The sequence below is a fragment of the Hypanus sabinus genome, chromosome 13 (genome assembly GCF_030144855.1).
Source record: "Hypanus sabinus isolate sHypSab1 chromosome 13, sHypSab1.hap1, whole genome shotgun sequence".
In the NCBI taxonomy this organism is placed as follows: domain Eukaryota; kingdom Metazoa; phylum Chordata; class Chondrichthyes; order Myliobatiformes; family Dasyatidae; genus Hypanus; species Hypanus sabinus.
Window position 1 is genome coordinate 12,427,692 of NC_082718.1, and position 22,502 is coordinate 12,450,193.

Genomic DNA, 22,502 nt, shown 5'->3' on the forward strand with positions numbered 1-22,502 from the left:
GTCGGACAGCAGCAGCAATGCATTCTGGAAAGCAAAACAAAGTCACAAAATGATGCTGATACAAAAAGTCTTGCTGAAACAGAATTTTGTTTCACACTGGCCTGGTGTGAAATCAAGAGCACTGAATTAGTCAGTAATTTTGTTTTGGACCTTGCACCATCTGAACCAGAACAGCTACATTCATTTTTTTTCCAGGAATATACTGGTGAAGTAAGGCAAATGGAAACAAGTAAATTTGGGTCAACAGACTGATTGAGAGATGGAGAGAACAAATTGAAAAATGAAACTATCCGGAGTTATCAGAATGAACAGGACTGTCTGTATATGTGTGGGTCGATGAGTGGGTGGGAAAGAGTCTGTTTCGCTATTGTTGTCTTGTTGCTTGTTATGTTCTGTTTTGTTCTACATCAATGTGGACACACTATGCTGCACCTTTTGCCTTCTCCAAATCAGCAGTCTGCTCCATTTGGTCTATTGAGGAATCTTTGGGTTTTACTGATGTATCCAGTGTGTCTTAGGCCAACCACAGCTCTGTAAAACATAGAAGGCAGCAATCTCTTATTTCCCTTCCATACAGCTATCATCCCTGTATGTCCTCAATTTTGTTTTCAGTGACTTGTTTAGGGAAGTCATGAATCTGCTGTTTAAGAAAGGATCTAAAATAAAATCAGGAAATATAGGCCGGTGAGCATATCATCACCAGTGAGAAAACTATTGGAAAGTATCGTAACAGAGCAGATAAAAGGAAAGTTATTGGAAGGTATTGCTAGAGGGTGGATATATGAGTATTTGGATCAACATCACTGATTAGGGATAGTGAGCATAGTAGGTGGTATCTAACAAATCTTATTGAGTTTTTAAGGGAAGTAACCAGAAAGGTTGATGAATGTTGTCAAGGCAGTGAATGTTGTCTACATGGAATTTAGCAAGGCACTTGTCAAGGTTCTGCAACGGAGGTGTAGTTATTCACAAATAAAATAAGAAGAGGTATTTTATACTTAAGAGAAGGTGTAACAATTCATTTATTGTGAATCCAAACACTGAGCACAGAAAATGCTAACAGAACTTCATATAATACAGCATCACATCAGACCAGCCTCTTAAAAATGTGAAACCCAACTCACTGTTGGTGATTGTGAATTACGTATGTTTCCACCAATTACATTACCCTGCACAGTCCCCACCCCCTAGAATTCACTAAAAATGGCAATGTAAGCCTGTCTGGAGCTCAGACAATCTGCCTGGTTCAGGTCCTATGTTCCATGGGTGGAGAAACAGCAGGTGCCTTTGGCTCATCCAGAGGTGTGTTGACGTGCTTATGGTCATATCTTGACAGCAAGAACGTGGCAGCAGAATCCTCCAAATCTTGTTGGGCCAGTTTAAGGCAATCTATTGAAATAAATTCAGGATTATCCCTCTTATCCATGACAAAAAATATTTTCCTTCCATTCCAAAATATAGAACGGGCCATTGTAAGGGGGCCTAAGGTGATGTGGGGGTGTGCATCATGGCAGATGAAAATAAATGAGGCAGAATGTAGGCTAACAGGAACCCAAGAGTGCTGTATGCCATGATGAGTGGTAGGAATAGGTGCAAATGAATCAAACTCAGGAGGGTGGAAGGAACACTGTTGAGGGGCCAACCAGGCAGTTATGGCATCAGGAACAAAATCGTCTGGTACTCATAATGGCTGCCCATAATACCAAGTCAGCATCCATTATTAAGGAACTCCAGTGGCCAGGGCATGCCCTTTTCTCAGACTTACCATCAGGTAGGAGGTACCATTAGACCAGACATTAACAGAGCTATGCTGCGACAACCACAGACTCCCAAGGAAGAGAGAGATCCCAGTGGGAATAGATAAGTGAAATCTAAACATTTTATCCAGTCCCCTATCTAGAAGCCAAAGGGCTTTGAAACATGACACCTTTCGTGGCTCGTGCGGTGGCTGTCAAGGGATGTTCTAACCTTGAGATTGGGACTTGCAGCCATCGGGCCACCCCCAGATATAGAAAATTACCTGCAGAGCCTGAACCTATGAATGCCTGAAAGGTCAGTACCTTGTCGCCCCAGGCCAATAAAGAAGGCCCATTTATCCCAGAGGTTGTAGGAATATGAGGTATCTCCAAGGCCATCACTGACCCTCTATTGGATGGTTCTTGGAATTGGAGTTTCCTGACCTCTCAGGAAAAGGAGATCAAAAATGCCATGTTTCTATTCAATAAAGGCACCATCTCTCTTTTTCAGAAGGAAGTGAGTTATACAGATAAATATTACTTAAGTCTCCCATCCTTCAACAACATGAGATCAGTCTTGTTTTTGTTAAACTGGTCCAGCTTTCGATCAACCAAACCTTTGTGAGCTTTGCATTGACATTCTACAATGAGACAGTGGTTTAAGGATTGCAGGACAAATATATTTTGTAAAAGAATTACTTTGAAAATGTGGTGAACTATGTATACCTGTCTCGACATGCCCCTCTGCTGACTGTTCCTGTGGCTCCTCCCACAGACCCCTGTATAAAGGTGATTGGGGCACTGCTCCTCCCTCAGTCTTTGACATGTCGTGCTCCCTTTTGCTGTTAATAAAAGCCTATCGTTCACTTCCAGTCTCCGAGAGTTATTGATGGTGCATCAGAAATATTTTCATTCACCTTCATCACCATGGTACTGAGATATTTCATTGGACCTGAAAGACTGTACTGGAGCAGGGTCAATACGTTGGTACAGATACCACTTTGCTCACTGTCTCATCACATCCAAATTCAACTCTGAACAAAACTGCTGAGTGTTTGGGGACCTGAAATCCAATCTTTCTGGCTGATCATGGCTTTCTGATTCCTCAGTTCTACCCATGTTGGTCACAGATTTGCAAAACGGTTACAGCTGTAAATGATGCTATTCACCCTGTGAAGTCTGTACCACTGTACCAATTCTGTGCAAGTGATCCAGATACATCTACTACCCATAGACACACAATCCCAACTCTCCTCTTGTAGTCTCACCACCTTCCTTAACAAATATCTCCAGATATTTCCTCTGATTTTAGCTTGTCAGATATATTTCCATTGTTCTACCTGAAAACTAATTTCCCAAACCATAGTGGGAAATGTAACACTGTTTCAGTGGTGTAAGAGCATTATATCAAACCACATCCAAGGAAGGTTGTGTGTAGATAGTGCAGAGGGTCAAGAAGAAATATGAAAGATTAATGCCAGAAATGAAAAGCTGAAAGAAGAGGAATGTTTGATATCTCTGGGTCTGCACTCAGTGGAATTCAGGAGGATGAGTGAGGATCTCATTGAGATTTTTTGGATCCTAAAAGGCCTGTAAGGAGTTTGTACATTTTCCCCGCAAGCATGTAGGTTTCCTCTGCGTGCTCCAGTTTCCTCCCACATTCCAAAGACATAAGTGTTGGTGGGTTAATTGTTATGTCATTAGGGTACAATTAGGGATTGCTGGATGGGACAGAAGGGCCTATTTCACACTATATCTCAAAAAAATATATAAAATTTATTCTTATCAAGGAGAAGGCAGAAGATTGGGGCTAAGCAGATCAGCTATGATGAAATAGTGGAGCAGACTCAATGGGAAAATTGGCCTAATTCTTCTCCTCTATCTTATGGTCTTATGATCTTATTAGATGCCTCTGACATTACCAATAAGACACAGCGATATCTCAAAATGTTACTTGAACACTAGTAACAAGTTCTGGTCAGTAAGTTCCTCCTTTGTAACCAATTTCGCATGACAACTTCAAATTTATCTTATTTTGGATGTTTATGGAGAAAGAGCAATGGACCTGCCCACAGGAGGAAGTGTTAACACAATAACATGTTATGAAAATCTCCTTCCCTCAACAATCTGAGATAACAGCTCACCATCAACTTCTCTAGGGCAATTTGGAACTTGCAATTAATGCTGATGCAGCTTGCAAATTTCATATTTAATAAATAAAATGACATTGCATCCCAGAAATAAAGAGGACAAATCCAGTCTAGCTATCTACCAGCTCACCAGGCTGAGCAATGTCAGCAGCAAGTGACAGGAATCATCCGAAATGAGGTTGGAAGTGGGTTGAATTCAATCCTCAGATAAAATCAAATGGCTGTGGTCTAACATCACAGTCCAGGATATCACTGCAGGAGTTCCTTAAGTCAATGTCCCAGACACATTCATCAACAGCAGCTTCTGTCCATCAGAAGGTTGTGAGTGGGGATATTCCTTGATGTCTGCATGATGTTCAGTTCCATTCATAACTCTTCAGAAATTGAAGCAGTCGATTTAGGAAACAGACTCAGACAATGGAAAATAAATGACAAGTAACATTTTCCCCAGGCAATGACTACCTCTAAAAGTGAGGGTTGTCCCTTAACACCCAATGATGTTAATATCACCAGTTCGCTCACCATTTACATATTGGGAGTCACTATTGATCTGAAAATCAACTGGACACATTCTGCGGCAGTAAGAGTCACTTGGAAGCTAGGTGTATCTAAACAAGTGACTTATTTTTGGCATGCCAAGGCATCTGTAAGTTTTGAGATCAGGAATATAATGGAATACTCTCTGTATTTTTCTCTGTCATCACCACCCCACTCTGACAATTCTCACTTTCCAGCACAGGCCAACATTGCTATTGTTCTGTCAGGCAGCAGGAACACTAACCCGAGTGATGTGCTCTTAGATGGCAAATGGATCAGAGGCTTCAGGAGGAATTCATTTTGCTCAGGAAGTTGTCATGATCTAAAATTCACTGACTAAAAGGTTGGTGGAAGTAGAGTCAATAAGAACTACCAAGGGTTTTGGCTGAATATGTGAAGGAAAAAATCCCAGTGGCACAGGGAAAGTGGTACAGATACGATGGGGCAAATAACCTTTTCCTGTGCAGTATCATTGCATCATTCCATTGTTCTAACAGAGGATGAGGATAAGCTGAATGTACAATGAGTTTGAGAGATCACTTGCTCTGCCTGTTAGAGTGAAGTGATTGAAGAACAAGAGAGATTCCAGAGAATGAAAGAGCCACTTGACCCATTGGTCTCATTCCACTGGAGATCAATGGATTCCTTCTCACATTGTGTTAGTTCAGGGATCTCCTGGAGAAGCATCAAATATCAAACTGTCCATTACCTCCCCAGAAGTCCATGTTTCTCCTGAACAGAGTTCACTCCAGATCCTTACTGGAAACTGGTCGTCATTCTAAATTGAACCCATTCCTCACAAATGGATTACAAAGTTTTCAGAGTCAGTGACGGAGGGAGATCATCCCCCATGATGGGAAATAGAGGGGAAACAGACCAGAGCAAGTATGTGAGTGAGTGAGGTGATCTGTGAAAATACTGTTGTTTTTGAAGGATTCAACTGAATATTAATTGTTCATATTGATTATATTCATTTTCTAATACGATACACACATCATCAGATCATGAATAGATGAGAGCTCAATTAACTAAAACATTGAAGCCCTTCCTCCTGCACCATTTCCTTTGACAAATGTTAAGCTATAGTACTTCTACTTCTGCTCTCACTTGTACATGGCATGGGTGGCAATCCTGAGATCAACATTTCCGAGGTCTTGTCCTTTACTTGGCACCTAAATTTCTGAGCTCACTTTGCAGGACCTCATCACCATTCCTGCCTAAGCCATTGCTATGAATGTAGACCATGACTACTGGCCACAGTATCTCTTGTCTGTTCCACTATTGAATACCTTACCACCACTGGTCTCCTCTTCCCCGCTTATGCATCAGGGACGCCCCACTGCCCAGGACATGTTCTTTTCAGGAAGAAGGTACAGGAGCCTCAGGACTCACACCACCAGTTCCAATCTCTTCGCAGCTTCATTTTACCTGACTTTACCTTCCTGAATTCTCTGGCGATAAAGGGGACACAGTGCATGACGTTCAGTTGAAAATGAAGGAGGAGATGGTCATTGAGATCAACATGCTGGACACTTGTGCAGGGTGATTGTGGGGGTGTTGGTGAGGGTTTTATTGTAGTGGGGTTATGGGGTTAGACAGAGTGGCAGTGAACTGTGTAGAATAAGAATGGCTGAACTGTTGGCATCTGAACAGTAGCAGACCCATGAGCAAACAGTATTCACCACCTGTCTAGATCCAGGAAGGAAATGCTTATCGTTGAAGGAGGGATTGATGGCTCTGGGCCTTTTCTCACCAGAACCTATCAAATGTTGATAGACCAAGATAAAGCGGATGTGGAGAGGATATTTCCTATAGTCCAGGACCAGAAGCACAGCCTCAGAATATAGGGACATCAATTTAGAATGGAGATGAAAAGGTATTTCTTAAGCCAGTAGTGGGGAACCTGTGGAATTTGTTGTTGTAGGTGGCTGTGGAGCTCTGCTCACTGGGTATATTTAATCCAGTTTGATAGGTTCACGATTAAGCAGGGTGTGAAAGGTCATGCGAGAAGAAAGGAGAATGGAGTTGAGAGGGAAGTGGATCAGCCATGATGAAATGGCGGATCAGACTTGATGGGCCAAATAGCCTAACTCTGTTCCTTATGTCCTATGGAGTATGTAACACCTGATTTGTGTGGTTAATAGTGCCTCACCATTCACCTACAGTCAACTCTAAGCCTGAGTTGCTTCTCTCAAAGTCCTGGACGGCTCTCAGACAAACTTGGTTCATGCGATGGTGGGAGAGGTTCATCTGGAACATGTCAGTCTGGCGTAATGAGGACCACACCAGGAGGTGTGGCTCTCGCTCTCATGTGTCAAACATAAAGTAGGGTGAGTGAGTACCTCCCCACACTGGGCTTCCCTGAATGTGCTGTTCAACCCACAGAAGCAGGTAGTGTGGGGGAAGCCAGTCAGCCCTTTTTGTGCTTGTGCCAGCCCTTAACTCTCCCATCCTGCACACTCCCCACCTCTGTATAGAACGAGAGTTGGTGCACTGGGTGCTGCACTGAATTGTTTCAGCTCCCACTCTGAGGAGGTGAGCATCACACACACTGCCAGTGGCTGTGTCCTGGTTCAGTGAGAGTACCTGAGAGGGACAGATGTTAGCATGAATGCAAGGAATTCTACAGACTCTAGAATCCAGAGTAACTCTCTCTCTCTCTCTCTCTCTCTCTCACACACACACACACACACACACACACACACACACACACACACACACACACACACACACACACACACACACACACACACACACACACACACACCATCATGTAGTTTACTGACCGTCTTGGAGGGCTGAACACCAGCTCAGTTTCCAAATAAGAAACTATTAAGAAGAGTGAATATACCCAAGTGAGTCAGAATGATATAATGCTGAGTTTCTCCCACTGTTCCCTTTCAACATCAGTTCAGTAGATCGTCAAATCCCAGGGCCCCACCTTCCCTCATCACATTGACTGGAGAGTTGGGCACAGCCTGAGATCACTCAGATCGTGTCGAGACATTAGTCAAGAACCCAGAATTGTTTGCAAATTTGCTTAAGTCCTGGTTGACTTTCAAAGAGACAGCAGAGGTTTTCTTACAGTTGTGTAAAGGAATTTCTAACCCAGTTCATCTTCTGCAGCCCATCCAAGGTATGGTATTGTAAAACGTTCTGCCTGCACCAATTCTAATATCCCCTCTGTACCTCTCAAAAGCCCATGTTTCACTCCCATGTGTGGTGGCCAGGAGCTGACATATCAAGTGCAGGCAGAGGGAAAGAGTTAATTGTGTAAAGTCTGTGATGATTTCTCCTGAGTGCAGCTCTGAGTGTCGAGGAGGGGAGGAAGTAACAGTGGGACAGGAAGGCTGCTGGAAACTGGACTCACATAGCAACAACACACACAGCTCAGGATGCAGTTCTCTTTATTACTGGCTGAGAAATTAAATGCGTACGGTCACCACAGACAGTGAGAGCAGCTACAAAGAAATCTGAGCACCGAATCTACCGCTGGAAATGATGAGTAGATGGATCTGGAGTTTTCTAAATTCAACACAGTTTGTAAGAACAAACAAAACCATATTTCTCGTCACAGGGCTCATCATTCCAAGTTGAGTCATCTAGACACAAGGAGAAGAAAACTGACATGAGTTTGCAAGAAAAACATGTTTCAAATTCTGGAAATCTAAGATAGGTGCTGCAAATACTCAATAGGTCAGGTAGCATGTGTAAAGAGAGAAACAGAAAGGTCATTAATAGAAATGTTACCTCTGTTCCTTCTCCACAGATGCTGCTTTATCTGCTGATTGTTTCCAGCATTTTCTATTTTCACTTCAGTGTAAATGTTCCATTTATTTTAGTCAGTTTCTGTGAATTTTCCCTCCTCTTGGTAGAGTCATGGAGTCGTAGAGCAAACAGCACAGATACAGGCCTTTCCGCCCAACCAGTCCTTGCCTGACCAATTTCCCAGGCAGCTGATGCCAATTTCCTGTGCTTGCGCCCCATTCCATACATCCATGGACTATTTTCTTCAATGATACTATTATATCTGTCTCAAACACTTTCTCAGCGACCCCAGTCATTTTACTCACCTCTGTGTAACAATGTTGCTGCTATGATTTGTAATGTCAAAACATTGAAGTAATTCACAGGAAGACACTGGAGTCTGAAATGTGAGTCTAACCGGGTGTTCACTTTCAGCAAGCTGCGCACATATTGTGTGGCAGAGTAATGACGTAGGCAGTTTATGGATTTATACTTATAAGCCATAATGAATTAGTTAAAGAACAAGAATGCTGACTCAAACAATATATTTACAATATTACTCAAATACTACTGAAATATTAAATGCAGAACACTCCTCCCTGCTTAACTTTAAACTTCAACTCTGTAGAGATTACACCCCAACACAGCATACGATGTAATACAAATACTACAGACACATGTCCTCAGCACAGTAAAGGGTAAATTCCTATTCAGGCCTAAAGATTTAACCGCTGTGCAGGATTTGTTATGCTTTTGGGATAACGTCTTTCCTGACAAAGGGATGGCTCCGCTTGGCAGGTGAGACAAGCTCAGGATTTGGGACCTCCTCCGTACTGGTTGTCTAAATAGACTGCAGGAAGAGGTTTTGACAGTGATTGCCACCTATCTTCTTGAACAATTTTCTCTGCTCTCCTCAACTGATTGATGTGTTGCCTACAAAAGATATCAGACCCAATCTCCACTGTGCAGAAGAGTGATCCAGTTCTAGAAAATGTTACATAGAACATAGAATAGTACAGTACAGCACAGTACAGGCCCTTCGGCCCACGATGTTGTGCTGACCCTTAAACTCTGCCTCCCATATATCCCTCCACCTTAAATTCCTCCATATACCTGTCTAGTAGTCTCTTAAATTTCACTACTGTTTCTGCATCCACCAACTGACTCAGGCAGTGCATTCCATGCACCAACCACTCTCTGAGTAAAAAAACTTCCTCTAATATCCCCCTTGAACTTCCCATCCCTTACCTTAAAGCCATTTCCTCTTGTATTGAGCAGTGGTTCCCTGGGGAAGAGGTGCTGGCTGTCCACTCTACTTATTCTTCTTAATATCTTGTATAACTCTATCATGTCTCCTCTCATCCTCCTTCTCTCCAGAGAGTAAAGACCTAGCTCCCTTAATCTCTGATCATAATCCATACTCTCTAAACCAGGCAGCGTCCTGGTAAACCTCCTCTGTACCCTTTCCAATGCTTCCACATCCTTCCTATTGTGAAGTGACCAGAACTGGACACAGTACTCCAAGTGTGGCCTAACCAGAGTTTTATAGAGCTGCATCATTATCTCACAACTCTTAAACTCTATCCCTCGACTTCTGAAAGCTAACATCTCATAAGCTTTCTTAACTACCCTATCTACCTGTGAGGCAACTTTCAGGGATCTGTGGACATGTACTCCCAGATTACTCAGATCCTCCACCCTCCCAAGTATCCTGCCATTTACTTTGTACTCTTTGGAAGGACAAATTCTCTTTGGAGTTTGTCCTTCCAAAGTGTACCACCTCACACTTCTCTGGGTTGAACTCCATCTGCCACTTCTCAGCCGACTTTTGCATCCTGTCAATGTCTCTCTGCAATCTTTGACAATCCTTTACACTATCCACAACACCACCAACCTTTGTGTTGTCTGCCAACTTGCCAACCCACCCTTCTACCTCCACACCCAAGTCGTAATAAAAATCACGAGAAGTAGAGGTCCCAGAAATGATCCTTCTGGGACACCATTAGTCACAACCCTCCAATCCAAATGTACTCCCTCCACCACAATGCTCTGCTTTCTGCAGGCAAGCCAATTCTGGATCCACCTGGCCAAACTTCCCTGGATCCCATGCCTTCTGACTTTCTGACTAAATCTACCATGTGGAACCGGTAGGATACTGTCCTTAATCTTTCCAAGTACCCACTTTTGACCACCTCTGTAGTCCCCCACCAAAACTGCCTGTCTAGGAGTGAACCATTGACCCTTCTTGCTTGAGGAGCTTTTAATTTGTCTTAGCCACTTGTCCTGCATACTCCTCTGAACGGGCTTGAGGAAGTCCAAGCGTGACACAAGGGGTGAATCAGGAACAGCATAGCTGGTGAGTTATCACTTTTGGAGTTTCCACATTACTGTATGCCGGAAGGAAATTAGCAAGCCTCTAGCTCAGTGTCAGTGTGGTGTGTTCCATTGAATTTGTTCACAGTGTGTTCTTTGGACTCTGTGCAAACCTTCACACCAAGCCATTTGGAGCTGGGTGCTCAGGTGCAAATATAATATGTCTTATTCCATTTAATTTTAGGAATAACTGAAACCGTTCCCCCAGAAACTGTTCTCTGTTGTCACTAAGTGTTCTGGAACACCAGACCTTGCAAAGAGGCTTCGCAATACATCAGCAGTGTAAGGGGCTGTTGTCTAGTCTATTGAGAACACTCCTGGCCACTTTGTAGTTCCATCTGCTACTATGAAGAAATCTGTGCCCATGAATGGTCAGGGAAAATCCACATGAATCCTCTGCCAGGGTAATGCAGGCAATTCCCTGAGATGGAGATATGCTGCTTTTGGCATCTTCATGACATGTTGGCATCCTATACAGTGGATGGCAGGCTATTCGATCTACCAGTCTATCCCAGGGCAGCAGACAAAGCAATGCACCAACATTGTCATTTTTACCACACCTAGATGACTAGCAAGTAGCTCCTCCAAAACTTTAGCTCTGAGTTTGGATGGTACAACACCTCTCAATCCCCACATAAGATAACCTTCATCAAGGGCAAGTTCCTCTCAGCAGTGGTAAAAATGGGGAGACTGGAGTTTCTTCTGCAAATTCAAGACATTTTGGTTGTTTCTGTAGACCTGAGACAGTGTGGGGTCCTTTCTGGTTTCCCTTTGGATTGTCTTTGCTGTAATAGGGAGGCTTTACTTTGTGTCGGAGAGAATACGTCAAGAAGAGTATTTTTTTTTTGTAAATTGTTCTGGTATTTCTTTTCCCAAAGGTAGACAGGACAATCTGTCAGCAAATCCATGATGAGTCAGCCTCTTCAATTTGATTTTGTAATTATGCCCTTCAAGAAACAAAGCCTTCCTTTGTGACGATGATGCTACTGTTAGTTGAATAATCTTCCGTGGATTGAAAATGGACACTAGTGGTTGATGATCAGTAACAGGGGTAAACTCTTTCCCAGACATGTACTGGTTAAACCATTTTACATCCCAGGTGAGACTGAAGTCTCTCTGTCAATCTGTGCATAATCTTTCTCTGCAACAGTAAAGGAACATGATGCAAAGATTATGGGGCATTCACTTCCATCCCTCATAACTTGTGACATAACTTCACCTATACTATAAGGCAAGGTGTCACAGGCAAGCTTCACAGGATGATGTGGATCATAATATGTTTGATATCACCACTTCATTTATCCTTTTGAAAGACAACTCACACAGCTTTGTCCATGGTCATTTCATGCCAATCTGAGGTGATGACTTCAAGGGGTGCAGCACAATAGCCAGATTTGGCAGGAACCTGTTATAATAGTTGACAAATACTGAAAAGGACCACCACTGTGACACTTCCTTTGGCCTGGGGCATTCACCACTGCTTGAGTTTTCTCAGCACCATTGTGTAATACTTGTGAGTCTATAGTGTGACCACAGTAAGTGATTCTTGGTTTAAAGAATTCACACTTCTTGTATTGAGCTCTGAGCTGTAATTTTCTAATTTTCTTAACCCCATAGTGAGGTTTTAGAGGTCTTCCTTACCGGTAACAATGATGTCATCCAGGTAAAACTGAGCACCTGGGCAGCCTTGCAGTACCTGGTCTATAGTTTTCTACCGAAGTGCAGGTGCAGATGCTAATCCAAAAGTAAGCTTAATTTAGTGATAAAGTTATTTTTTGAGTGCTTATGGTGAGAAACATTTTGACTCTTCTTCCATCTCTATCTGCAAGCAGGCCTTAACTAAGTCCACTTTGCTGCAGTGTTTTCCTCCAGAAAGATTTGCAAAGTTATCCTCTACCTTGGGCAGAGGTTATTGATCTATTTTCAGTACTGGGTTGATGGTGACCTTGAACTCAATATAGATCTTGACAGACCCATAATGCTTGTTTACTGGGATGTCTAGTATTGACCATGGGCTCCACTCAGCCCCACAAAGAATTCCTTCTGCCTCTATGCAATCAGCTCACATACTTCTTTATCATGGATGGTACAAGGAAATGGACAGGCTTTGTAAAACTTGGATGCGGCATTTTCATCTAACACTATTTTACCTTTGACATGTTTGAGAATTCCAAACCCATCCTTGAACACTGTTGTATCCTCCTTGATTCACTGGTAGAAAGGTTCAATGCAGGGGATATGACATGAAAATTGTGGATGGATCTTCAATCAAGTTGTAGTTGTCTCAGCCAATCACATCACCACAATGCTGGTCCTCCTGTTTTAAAGCCTACAAGCCCAATATGGCTTGTTGATTGTTGTATTTTACTGTTACGAATGTGCATGTGAGCCCCTGCAATAGTGATAACAAAATTTGTTCGGCTGTGCTGCTTTCTGTTTAGATATTGCAATTTTGTCCATGCTCACAATCATTCCAGACTGCAACTCAATTACATCTCTGTTGTTTCCGTTGATACAGCAACTTCACCTGCTCTCTTAAATGAAAGTAGTACTTCAGTTACAAGCTATTTTTGAATGCTTTCTTTTAAGATTTCATAAACTAAACTCAGCATATCATTAAACCCATTATCGAACTGACAATGCTCAAACAATCTCCAATTCTGCTGCGTATGTTGAAATGGACTCCCTTTTCTTTTGCTTCCACTTATGCAGCCTAAAGTGTTCTGCATTCAATAATGGCTTTGGTTCTAAAGGTTCCTGCATTATTTTCATAATATCAGCAAAACATGTTTCTGCTGATTTGATTGGAACAGTCAAATGAAACTTTAAAGCAAACTGTATGCCTTTAAATCCAATGTATTCAGCTAAATTGGTAGTCATTTCTCATTGGCTATTTCATTTGCTTCAAAATACTGTTCAGTTAGCTCAGTATACATGAGCCAGTTACCCAATGAGTAATTGGACAGATCAATCTTTACGATGTAGCCAGCCATTGCTGCTTATTTTTGTGATTATTATCACTCTTCATGAACCATGAATTCTTCCATTTCGACAGGTTGCTAGTCATCTCGAGTTTGTTTTAAAAATGCCTTATCATGACTGTTATATTTTGTAACTGCAAGACATGAAACTAATTCAAAGGAAGACACGGGAGTGAGAGTCTAACTTCGTGTTTACTTTAAGTGAGGCGCACATATATCACGTACTAGCCTGGCAATGTTTACAATTCATGTATTTACACATTAAACAAGAATGATCACTCAAACAATATACTTACAATATTACTCAAATAGTACTGAACTATTAAATATACAACAGTTACTCCTCAGATCCCTTTTAAATCTTTACCCCTTCACTCTAGAACTTATGTCTGCCTTGATTTGGATGTCACTACTCTGGGGAAAAGTCTGTAAACATTATTTATGCCTCTCATAAGCTTTATACATTTCTACAAAGTTTTCCCTCATTCTCCTATGTACCAGGGAATAACCAGGCATGACCAACATCTCACTATAACTCAAACTCTCTACTCCTGGCAACATCCTCATAAATCATTTCTGCATTTGTGCCAGTTTATCCATGTCTTTCTATAACAGGGTAACCAAAACTGTTGCCTCAACTGCAAAATAGTGTCTCATCTGCAATCCTTAGTGCCCTGATTGATGAAGGTCAGTATGCTTAATGCCTTTTTAACCAACATATCTCCCTGTGATGGCCCTTTCAATGAACGGTGCACATGTACTCCGAGGTTCCTCTCTTCCCTCAGAATCCTCATTATTGCATTCCCATAATCATAACTGATCCTAATGCTTTAACGGTATGTAAAGTCTGAACTAACAATTCATTGGGGCTATGAATATCTACCCCACTCGATACACACGCATTCGTTACCTGCAACCCCATGGATTCGTACCATCACTCAACCGCTGCAGCATCCATAAACACATATCGTAATCATTTCACCGGACAATAGTTTAACACAGACTTAACCACACAACCCACTGGATCAATGCTCAGGACAATCACACAGCATCCAGCAAAATTGATCTGGAATGATATCCCCACAATGAAACCACTCGATTTCCTCAGCTGTGTGAGTCTAGGATGTACACATTCCGGTCCCACCAAACCTGTGAGATTGAGATGGCTCACATTCTAGAGCACCCACTATCTCTAACCACAACCCAAACACTATCTCTACAGAAATACCATTACACTATCAGTGAAACCTTTCCCAGCTGTTACACTGGTATGGCTGTGTTCAGTTCTTTCTTTATGGGCAGAGTCATAGTGTATCTTCTTCCTGCTCAGTAATACTCAGCGTATATCCCCCTGTACCCTCCAATATGTCCCTCTCTAACCACTTGGCACTCAGTCCAGTCTTGTGGAACTCACTCCCTCTGTGGAACAGTAGGACTGTTGAGATAACTTCCTGTACAACACTGTGTCTAAAATTCACATTTAACGTAAGTAATAAGTAACATTTCATTCACTGTGATACTTACTGAAACGATGAATGTTCACACAGTCTTCTTTGCCTCTATCATTATTAGGTTCATTGTTACCCCACATTCTATAACTGTACAAAGATCCATCAATCCACGTGAAATTTCCCTCCTGTGGGATATAAATCAGTGATTATTCCTGTGGGAATGGTGATTAACCTGTCCTTTAATGGTACGGGGGGAAAGCTGTACCTGAGCCAGTGTGAGACCAGAATATGAGGAGTCAGGACAAGCACATCCCTCTCTAACTGCTGGGCACTCAGTCCAGTTCTGGCAAGCACAGGTAGGCAGGAGATATAGGAGTGTTTAGTAGCACCCCACTCGGCTCAGGAACAGTTACTACCCGACAATGGTCATGAACTGGAGTGGATAACTTAATTGATGACTACTTCAAACTGATTCTACAACCTACAGACTCACTTTCAAGGACTCTTTGCAACTCATTTCCTCAGTATTATTTCTATTTGTGCAATTTGTCTTCCTTTGCACTTTGGTTGTTACGTATAGTGGTTACGTATAGTCTGGTTACGTATAGTGTTTATGTAAAATTCTATTGTATTTCTTCTTTCCTGTAAGTGCCTGCAAGAAAATGAATCTCAGGGTAGTATATGGCAACATATACATACTTTGATAATAAATTTACTTTGAAATTTGAACTTTGAGATCCTTACTGTGTTCAATTACAATCATTATTTATAGTCAAAAATGGGGAGCTCATCAGAAATCTCAGAATTATTTGTACATGAAGATATAAAATACAATATCAATCAGTCAGTGAGGTCAGCTTTACCCAGTATCCTGAATGGTTGTAAAAGCATGAATCACAGAAACTCACAGCTGAGAAACACTTGGTCCTTCCAAGTGAATCTAAAACCCTTGAGTTGGATGTGTATTTGTTACTCTTTTTCAAGAGTTCCTCAATGAATGAATGTTGAATCTTGTTTGGGGACTAAACAGAGTTTAACATTATTTTAGTGAACACATTGCCTCATGGCACATTGAACAATAATAGAAAACAACTCTCTTTGATGTGGTTTAGCCAGTGTCATATTTTTGGGCTAAGTGAATCTGCTTCAAGTTATCTGTAGTTCAAGTCAATCATTCACGATCCTATGCTTACTCAGCCATTGTCAGTCATGCTCTTGACAGCTCAGTCAACTGTGGTACAGTCATGCAGCAGGTAGTGCTGCTGCCTCACATGTCTCGAGACCAGGATTCAAACTTGAGCTCTCCAGAAAGCACCTATTTAATGGAGAGCTGGGCGAGGACAAACTGTCATATGGTGGACAGAAAACGAGATCCAAAGGCTTTCTGAGAACAGCCCTGATGAGCTTCAACATTGACACAAATCACTGGGAACCGCAAAATTAGATCATCATACCTGCACAAAAAAGGTGGTGCTCGCTCAAATGAGAACGTTGGAATGGAGGAAGCAAAAGGGGAATAGAATATCTGAAAATTCGAACACCACAGAGGTTATCGCATCCCCCACCTCCATTCTCCATCTAGATGAACATTTGAGCACAGATTGATCTAATCAGCTACCCCCGTACACATCACAACACTAGACTGGATGTCATGATCTTACTCAAGAACGAGTGACACAAAACAGTGTCAGAGGTTTAGTTAGCCAACTACTTTTAAAGTTTTGATTAGGCATTTTCCATTGTTCAATATTTGCAACGTTTTTCTGATGATTTTGTGTGAATTATTCCATGCAAATGTAATACACTTGTTATTGATGTCAGGTGATTCATGTGATTTATTTTAATTTCATATCCCCACACCTTGTCATTCCCAATTTTCTAATTTCTTCATAGCTGCTTAGTGAAATTGCTCTGCACACCAGCCTTGCCCAGAGTCGCTGATACATTTTGGGAACAAAAATGCAACAGCTACAGGGAAAGGATTAACTAAAACCTGAACACAGAGAGAATCAGTCAGAGTGAAGGGAAATGGGGGAGGTGCATTAATCAGAGATCAAAGGAGAACAGGATAAATAGGAGAGCAGATGCATCTGTGGAGAGATTAGGCTTCTCACCAGCTAGCCAGAACATCAGCACTGTCTGTCTATATATTGTATTTCCATATGCAGAGTATATGACACTGATTATATGTTGTATTTCCATATATAGAACATGTAGCATTCTACCGTGTGCGATGTATCCTCACTCCAAAGTTTTACCAGCACAAAAACAGTGGAGATAATTTCTGGAAGGATAGAATTTAAAAATAGAGAAGTTGTGTAAATCCTGGATAGAACTGTGGTGAGACTGCACTCTGATCTGTGCACAGTTCAAGGATCCACTAAATGGAAAGGCTACGGAGACACGGCTGAGGGTCAGTATTCCAGGGAAGGTGGATCTCATTCGAGGCAATAAATCTGACCAGGTGACTGATCCCTCAGTTGGTTACCATTTCAGAAACAGTGATTTTAACTCCCTGACCTTTAGCACAGCCATGGTTAAGGTTAGGAGCAGATGAGGGAGAAAGGAAAGTCACACTGCTTGTGTCAGATAAAAGAGGGCGAGAGGAGGATCACGTGGAAACATAAACATGAGGGATTTTATTTGTTCACAGGATGCAGTGACACGAGTCAGTTCAGAATTTATTGTCCTTCCCTGATCATCCTCTGACCATTTCAGAGGGCAGGTAAGAGTCACACATTGATGGATCTCTGGAGTCACAGTGAGGCCAGACTGGGGAAGGATGGCAGATTCCTCACCCTGAAGAACAACAGTGAACCGGATGAGTTTTTACAACAGTCTGGCAGTTCCATTGTCACCATTTCTGACAGCAATGTATTACTCCAGATTTGTTGCATTTTATTTACTTTGAGCCAATTTCCCTAGCTGATGGTCTGGGATTCAAACTCACATCCCTGAATCATTAGTATACACCCAGTCATTAACCCCCACACTACTGCACCCCTGTTACTATGTAGGATGTCAGGTGTAATTCTGTCAGTGAACACTGATGCCACTTCAGAGATTCATCAATGTGTTAATGCAATCAGCCCTCTGAAATGGTCAGAGGAGATTGGGGAAGGTCAGCTTCTGGTCTGGCCAGGGTCATGACATCCTGTAGTGTAATTCACCATCATTAACTTTACCTTGCAAATGTCATTCAGGCCAATCCAAGCCTTTGGCCTGCTTTGGTTCACGAATTTGATCATATTAGAAATGAAAATGTTATGTTCGGCTGAATACACAGAAGCCAGCTGTCCACAACGTTGGTCTTGATTACAGAAATCCTTTGAATGGAAAAAATAATTAATCTGTTTTTCATCTTCTTACAGACCTCTCAGTAAAGCACCCAAACAACACTAGAACATAGGGACAAGCTCTCAGATCCACAATGTTCTTTATCTTTTCTTCTCCTGAGGTTTGATGACGGCTGGCAAATAGATTTTAAGGTGCATTACCACCAACTTCTGAACTGCACTGCAGGTCAGGATATCTAAATCCTAAAGATTTGCATTTGTATCAAATTCCAGAAAAAAGGACCTGTATTCTTAAGGAACTGTGCTATATATTTAAATCAATAACCTTGTGATCCTTTCTGCAAACATTGTTAATGTTGCATCGTATTTTATTCCGTGATGCCTCACCAGTACGTGCTCAACTATTCTTGCAGATTGCAGTACTCACACCTCCTACTATTGTGTGTCTTCATTAAAAACAATGTAGTTTTTAACCCTATGTACCTATACCTCAATCTCAATATTATCAGCCTCTCCCTTTTGCTCTTTCCTGCATTCCTCGACCAACCCACTTCTTTCTGGATATTATAAAGATGACTTCCTGTTCTCTCTTCATCCTATTGATTTCTTCACAGTTTTTGCTTTCACTTTTGATAATGTTTTTCATTTCTCCTAGTTGCCTCCTTTGCTAATTTTTCTGCTTGTTCGTTCCTGCTAATACCAACATGTGCTGGAATCCATATAAAAAATATACAGAATCACATTAATTTAAGTTTAAATAAGATTTGTATTATCTCACAAATAACGTCTTATCTTGCCTCTGAATGGAAATCTTTTAGACTCCTGATTGTTGTGCCAGAATCAGACAGTATTACAACTCATATCAGTCCCACTTCTCTGCCGCTGCAGAGCCAGCTGTCACTTCATGTGTACACTCTGAGAAATCATCATGCATCCTGACCTGCTTTCTAATGTTAAAATTAGCCACTACCAGTCTTACCCCAAATCTACTATTACTGTTTGTAAGCATCTGTATATATTTGTCACTTCCTTCTAATGATTTGATTTCATTTTTTGCCAGCTGACCCACCCCACCCGCTCTGCCTTCCTGCCTGTCCTTTCAATACAATGTGTATCCTTGGATGTTAAGCTCCCAGCTATCATCCTCTATCAGCCACAACTCTGTGATGCCCACAACATCTTACATATCATACATGCCAGTCTGTAACTGTTGCTACAAGTTCCTCTGCTTTATTTTGTACACAGCAGATATTCAGATATTGTTTTCCTAACTATTGCTTGCACCTTTTTATATTCAATTAGATTTTAAAAATTGTGTGTCCGCTTTAATATTCTAAAGGCTCTATTATGAAGTTTTATTGCTTTCACACCTTCTTATGACTTCCATGTTACCATTTTCTTTTTCAGCTCTATTCCATTTACTTGGTATACTTATTGTTGTATGTTGTTATTGTCACTTCTACAATCTTGTTACATAAAAGATCCACATCCTCACTGATTTCAACTTGTCTAAAATATTACCATTGTTTCACCTGAAAACTAACACAGTAGCAAATTTAACAATGTTTCATTGAAGTAAGCAGTATAATGAATCATAATCCGACAAAGGAATATTGGTCACTGAACCAGCAGAGACCAATATTCACCAGGCCTCCCAGAGCAATCACTGGTTTCAGGGACTTACCTGAGCTTCTTCCCATGTCTTTTTGTCACTGAAAAACTGGTAACAGGAGTTTAAAAGAGAATAATTAAACCAGTTTTCATCACAGGGTTCTCTGGATAGTTCATGCTTTTCAAGGTGATGCTGAGTCCTCTCCAGTTCCAAGGAACTGTGTGTCCCTTCAGTCAGAGAATTAGAATTTAAACCAACTACAATAATCAAACAGTCACAGGTTTTGCTGTTTCACAACACCCGACCATGATGGACACACAGAAATTCAGGGTTCAAGGGGAGGAAGGAGCGTCAGCTGTAGCTGTGGCCCCACTAGTGTTTAATACAGACCTAATGAGATCTCCCTCAGTCCGTCTCTTGTAAAGGGGGGTAAGAAACAAATGGAGGAACTGCAGGCTGATTGGCCTGATATTGGGAATGGACTAGATGTTGGCAAATTATCTGAGGGACATCACAAATCGCTATTTAAAGCAGTGCAGGTTAATCACAGACTGTCATGCGGAGATATTAATGGAAGACTGTACAATCTGTCTTCTTAGGCTCTCAGTTAGGATTGAGAAAGATTTTCCTCCCAAAGGAGAGGAAGGTGTTGGTGCAGGATTACCCTCAACATGGGGTGGCTGTTACACAACTGTCACACTGTCTTGACAGAGTGAGGTCCTGGTCTGGTGGCAAGGAGGTGCAAGTCCATTGTGGATTATCCTCTGCTGAACAGTTAGACAGGCAGAAATACACACACACACACACATTCTGACCAACTATTCACCATGAACACAGATACAACATCTTGCACAGCTTTGTTCTCATCTCTCCTCCCTCCATCTCCTCTTACCTTAATCCACTCCCTCAGTATGTCTTTCTTTGATAAATCTATGTCACAATTACAAACCTATTGGTGTGAGTTTCTGTCTTTTCCTCTGGAGATCAGGTTGTAAATTAACCAATGTTGGGAGTTAAATATTTTCAGATAGGATTGGAAGAGACAGGGAAATTGATAAAGAAGGGGTTAGCCCTGACAGTAAATGATGGAATGAAGACGGGGAGAAAGAATACTCCACATTAGTAGTATTCACAAAGTATATACAGAATGGCTTTTGAGTCTCAATGATAAAGATCCAACAACAGTTCATCAATGAGCAATGAGAATAGGAGATTTGAAATAATTAGAAATGCTCTTTAACAGCAAAACAACAGAAATAAATTTCACCAGATAACAACAAAGCTGATGTTAACAAAAATGGAAACAGAATTTCCATGCTATCCTGTGGGAAATAGACTAAATCCTCCTCCAGGAAATAAAAAATGAAAAGATGAACAGAAGCTGTTGTGAGTCCCTTGCAATCTGACCGTGCTCCCTCAGTCCTTCATCCGCACCCTCACAGGTGACAAACAGACTGCACTTGTTGCAGGGGACCCAGTGCCTGCAGAAATTTCTTCTCTGTATCCACTCAGTTCCTCACAGGTAGTCACATACCCCTCTACCTGCAAATTTATTTTCCTATGATACAGTACATCACTGTGGAGAAATCTCTGTCTCCCGATCTGCAGGAGAGTTTCTGACTCAGATTCCATATTAATAGCTTTGAGATGAGTATCCCAGCCAAGAGACAACTTCCTACTCCAGTGTCCACAAATTTCCATGTTCCACTGTCCAACCACAGTTCCTGTACATTCATTCCTCACAGATATATATTTATAAAGATACTGAAATCAATGAAGCTTACATATCATATCACTGACAAGCAGTGCAGTCACCACCAAAACTGAAACCAGCATCATGTTTCTTTCGTCAAACCTAAAACACAAGAAAATAATTCATCATTAGTGTCAGGTTTCCCAGTGAAAGTGGGGATATCCTGTCGCCGTTCCCACCTCTCTCTCAGTTCTCTGCATCAATAAAGTTTCTAATGGTGACGCCTCCCCAGATATGTGTAGTTTTAGATCTTAGATGCTTCAGAAAATGTTGAAATTAACCACAATTGGCTTGACTAACCAACGTAAATATTACCCCTGGCGAATCACTATAGACTGATGAGAACAAAATTAACAGGAAACCACAGAGATGACTTGTGAGCTGCAAGTGTGACTGCAGAATGTTACTCTGTAATGGAAGACTGAGAAATGGAGGTTGCAGAAAGCATTTATCATCCCATGATGTTTTTGTGACATAAAAGCTCAATGAATATTATCAACATGAACAATAAGGATGTAATATTCAGGCAAATGCATGAAGAACAGATTGCATTGGATAAAAAAATTTTGCTTCCTGAAAACCTTAAGGTGTACCTTTTGGATTTCGGATTGCTGATTATGAAAATCACAATGCCAATTCCCTGTAACACACCATTTTTTGAAATCACCTATATTTGTTATTTCAATTCATAATTCACTGATATAAAATGTTGTTCACAACGTGATCTGAAATGTTGCCCATAATGGAATCATGCTTAGGCAGGGTAGGACAGGTTTAAGAAAGGTGATAGAAGTATTATGCACACGTGTTTATGGGTATACCGGTTTTCAATCATAATGATCTGCAAGCATAGCATCTTGTGTGTA

General features: G+C 41.4%; 1 protein-coding gene across 4 annotated transcripts; it reads right to left on the bottom strand.

The window, feature by feature from the left end:
* Positions 1-1,160: 1,160 nt before the first annotated feature.
* Positions 1,161-22,167, bottom strand: LOC132403444 (lectin-like). Of its 4 annotated transcripts, XM_059986847.1 has the most exons (6): positions 21,816-21,858; positions 21,668-21,738; positions 19,956-20,110; positions 18,161-18,301; positions 15,049-15,160; positions 1,161-1,389 (listed from the first exon to the last, which is right to left on the bottom strand). In XM_059986847.1, the coding sequence occupies exons 2-6, from the start codon at positions 21,720-21,722 to the stop codon at positions 1,247-1,249; spliced, it is 606 nt and encodes a 201-aa protein (XP_059842830.1). In that variant the 5' UTR covers positions 21,723-21,738; positions 21,816-21,858; the 3' UTR covers positions 1,161-1,246. The 4 variants fall into 4 exon arrangements, 3 of the variants coding, with proteins under 3 accessions (XP_059842830.1, XP_059842829.1, XP_059842831.1); XM_059986846.1 differs by having other exon boundaries at positions 21,668-22,167; XR_009515262.1 differs by lacking the exon at positions 1,161-1,389 and adding an exon at positions 7,814-8,025 and having other exon boundaries at positions 19,956-19,991; positions 21,668-22,155.
* Between the last annotated feature and the right edge of the window lie 335 nt (positions 22,168-22,502).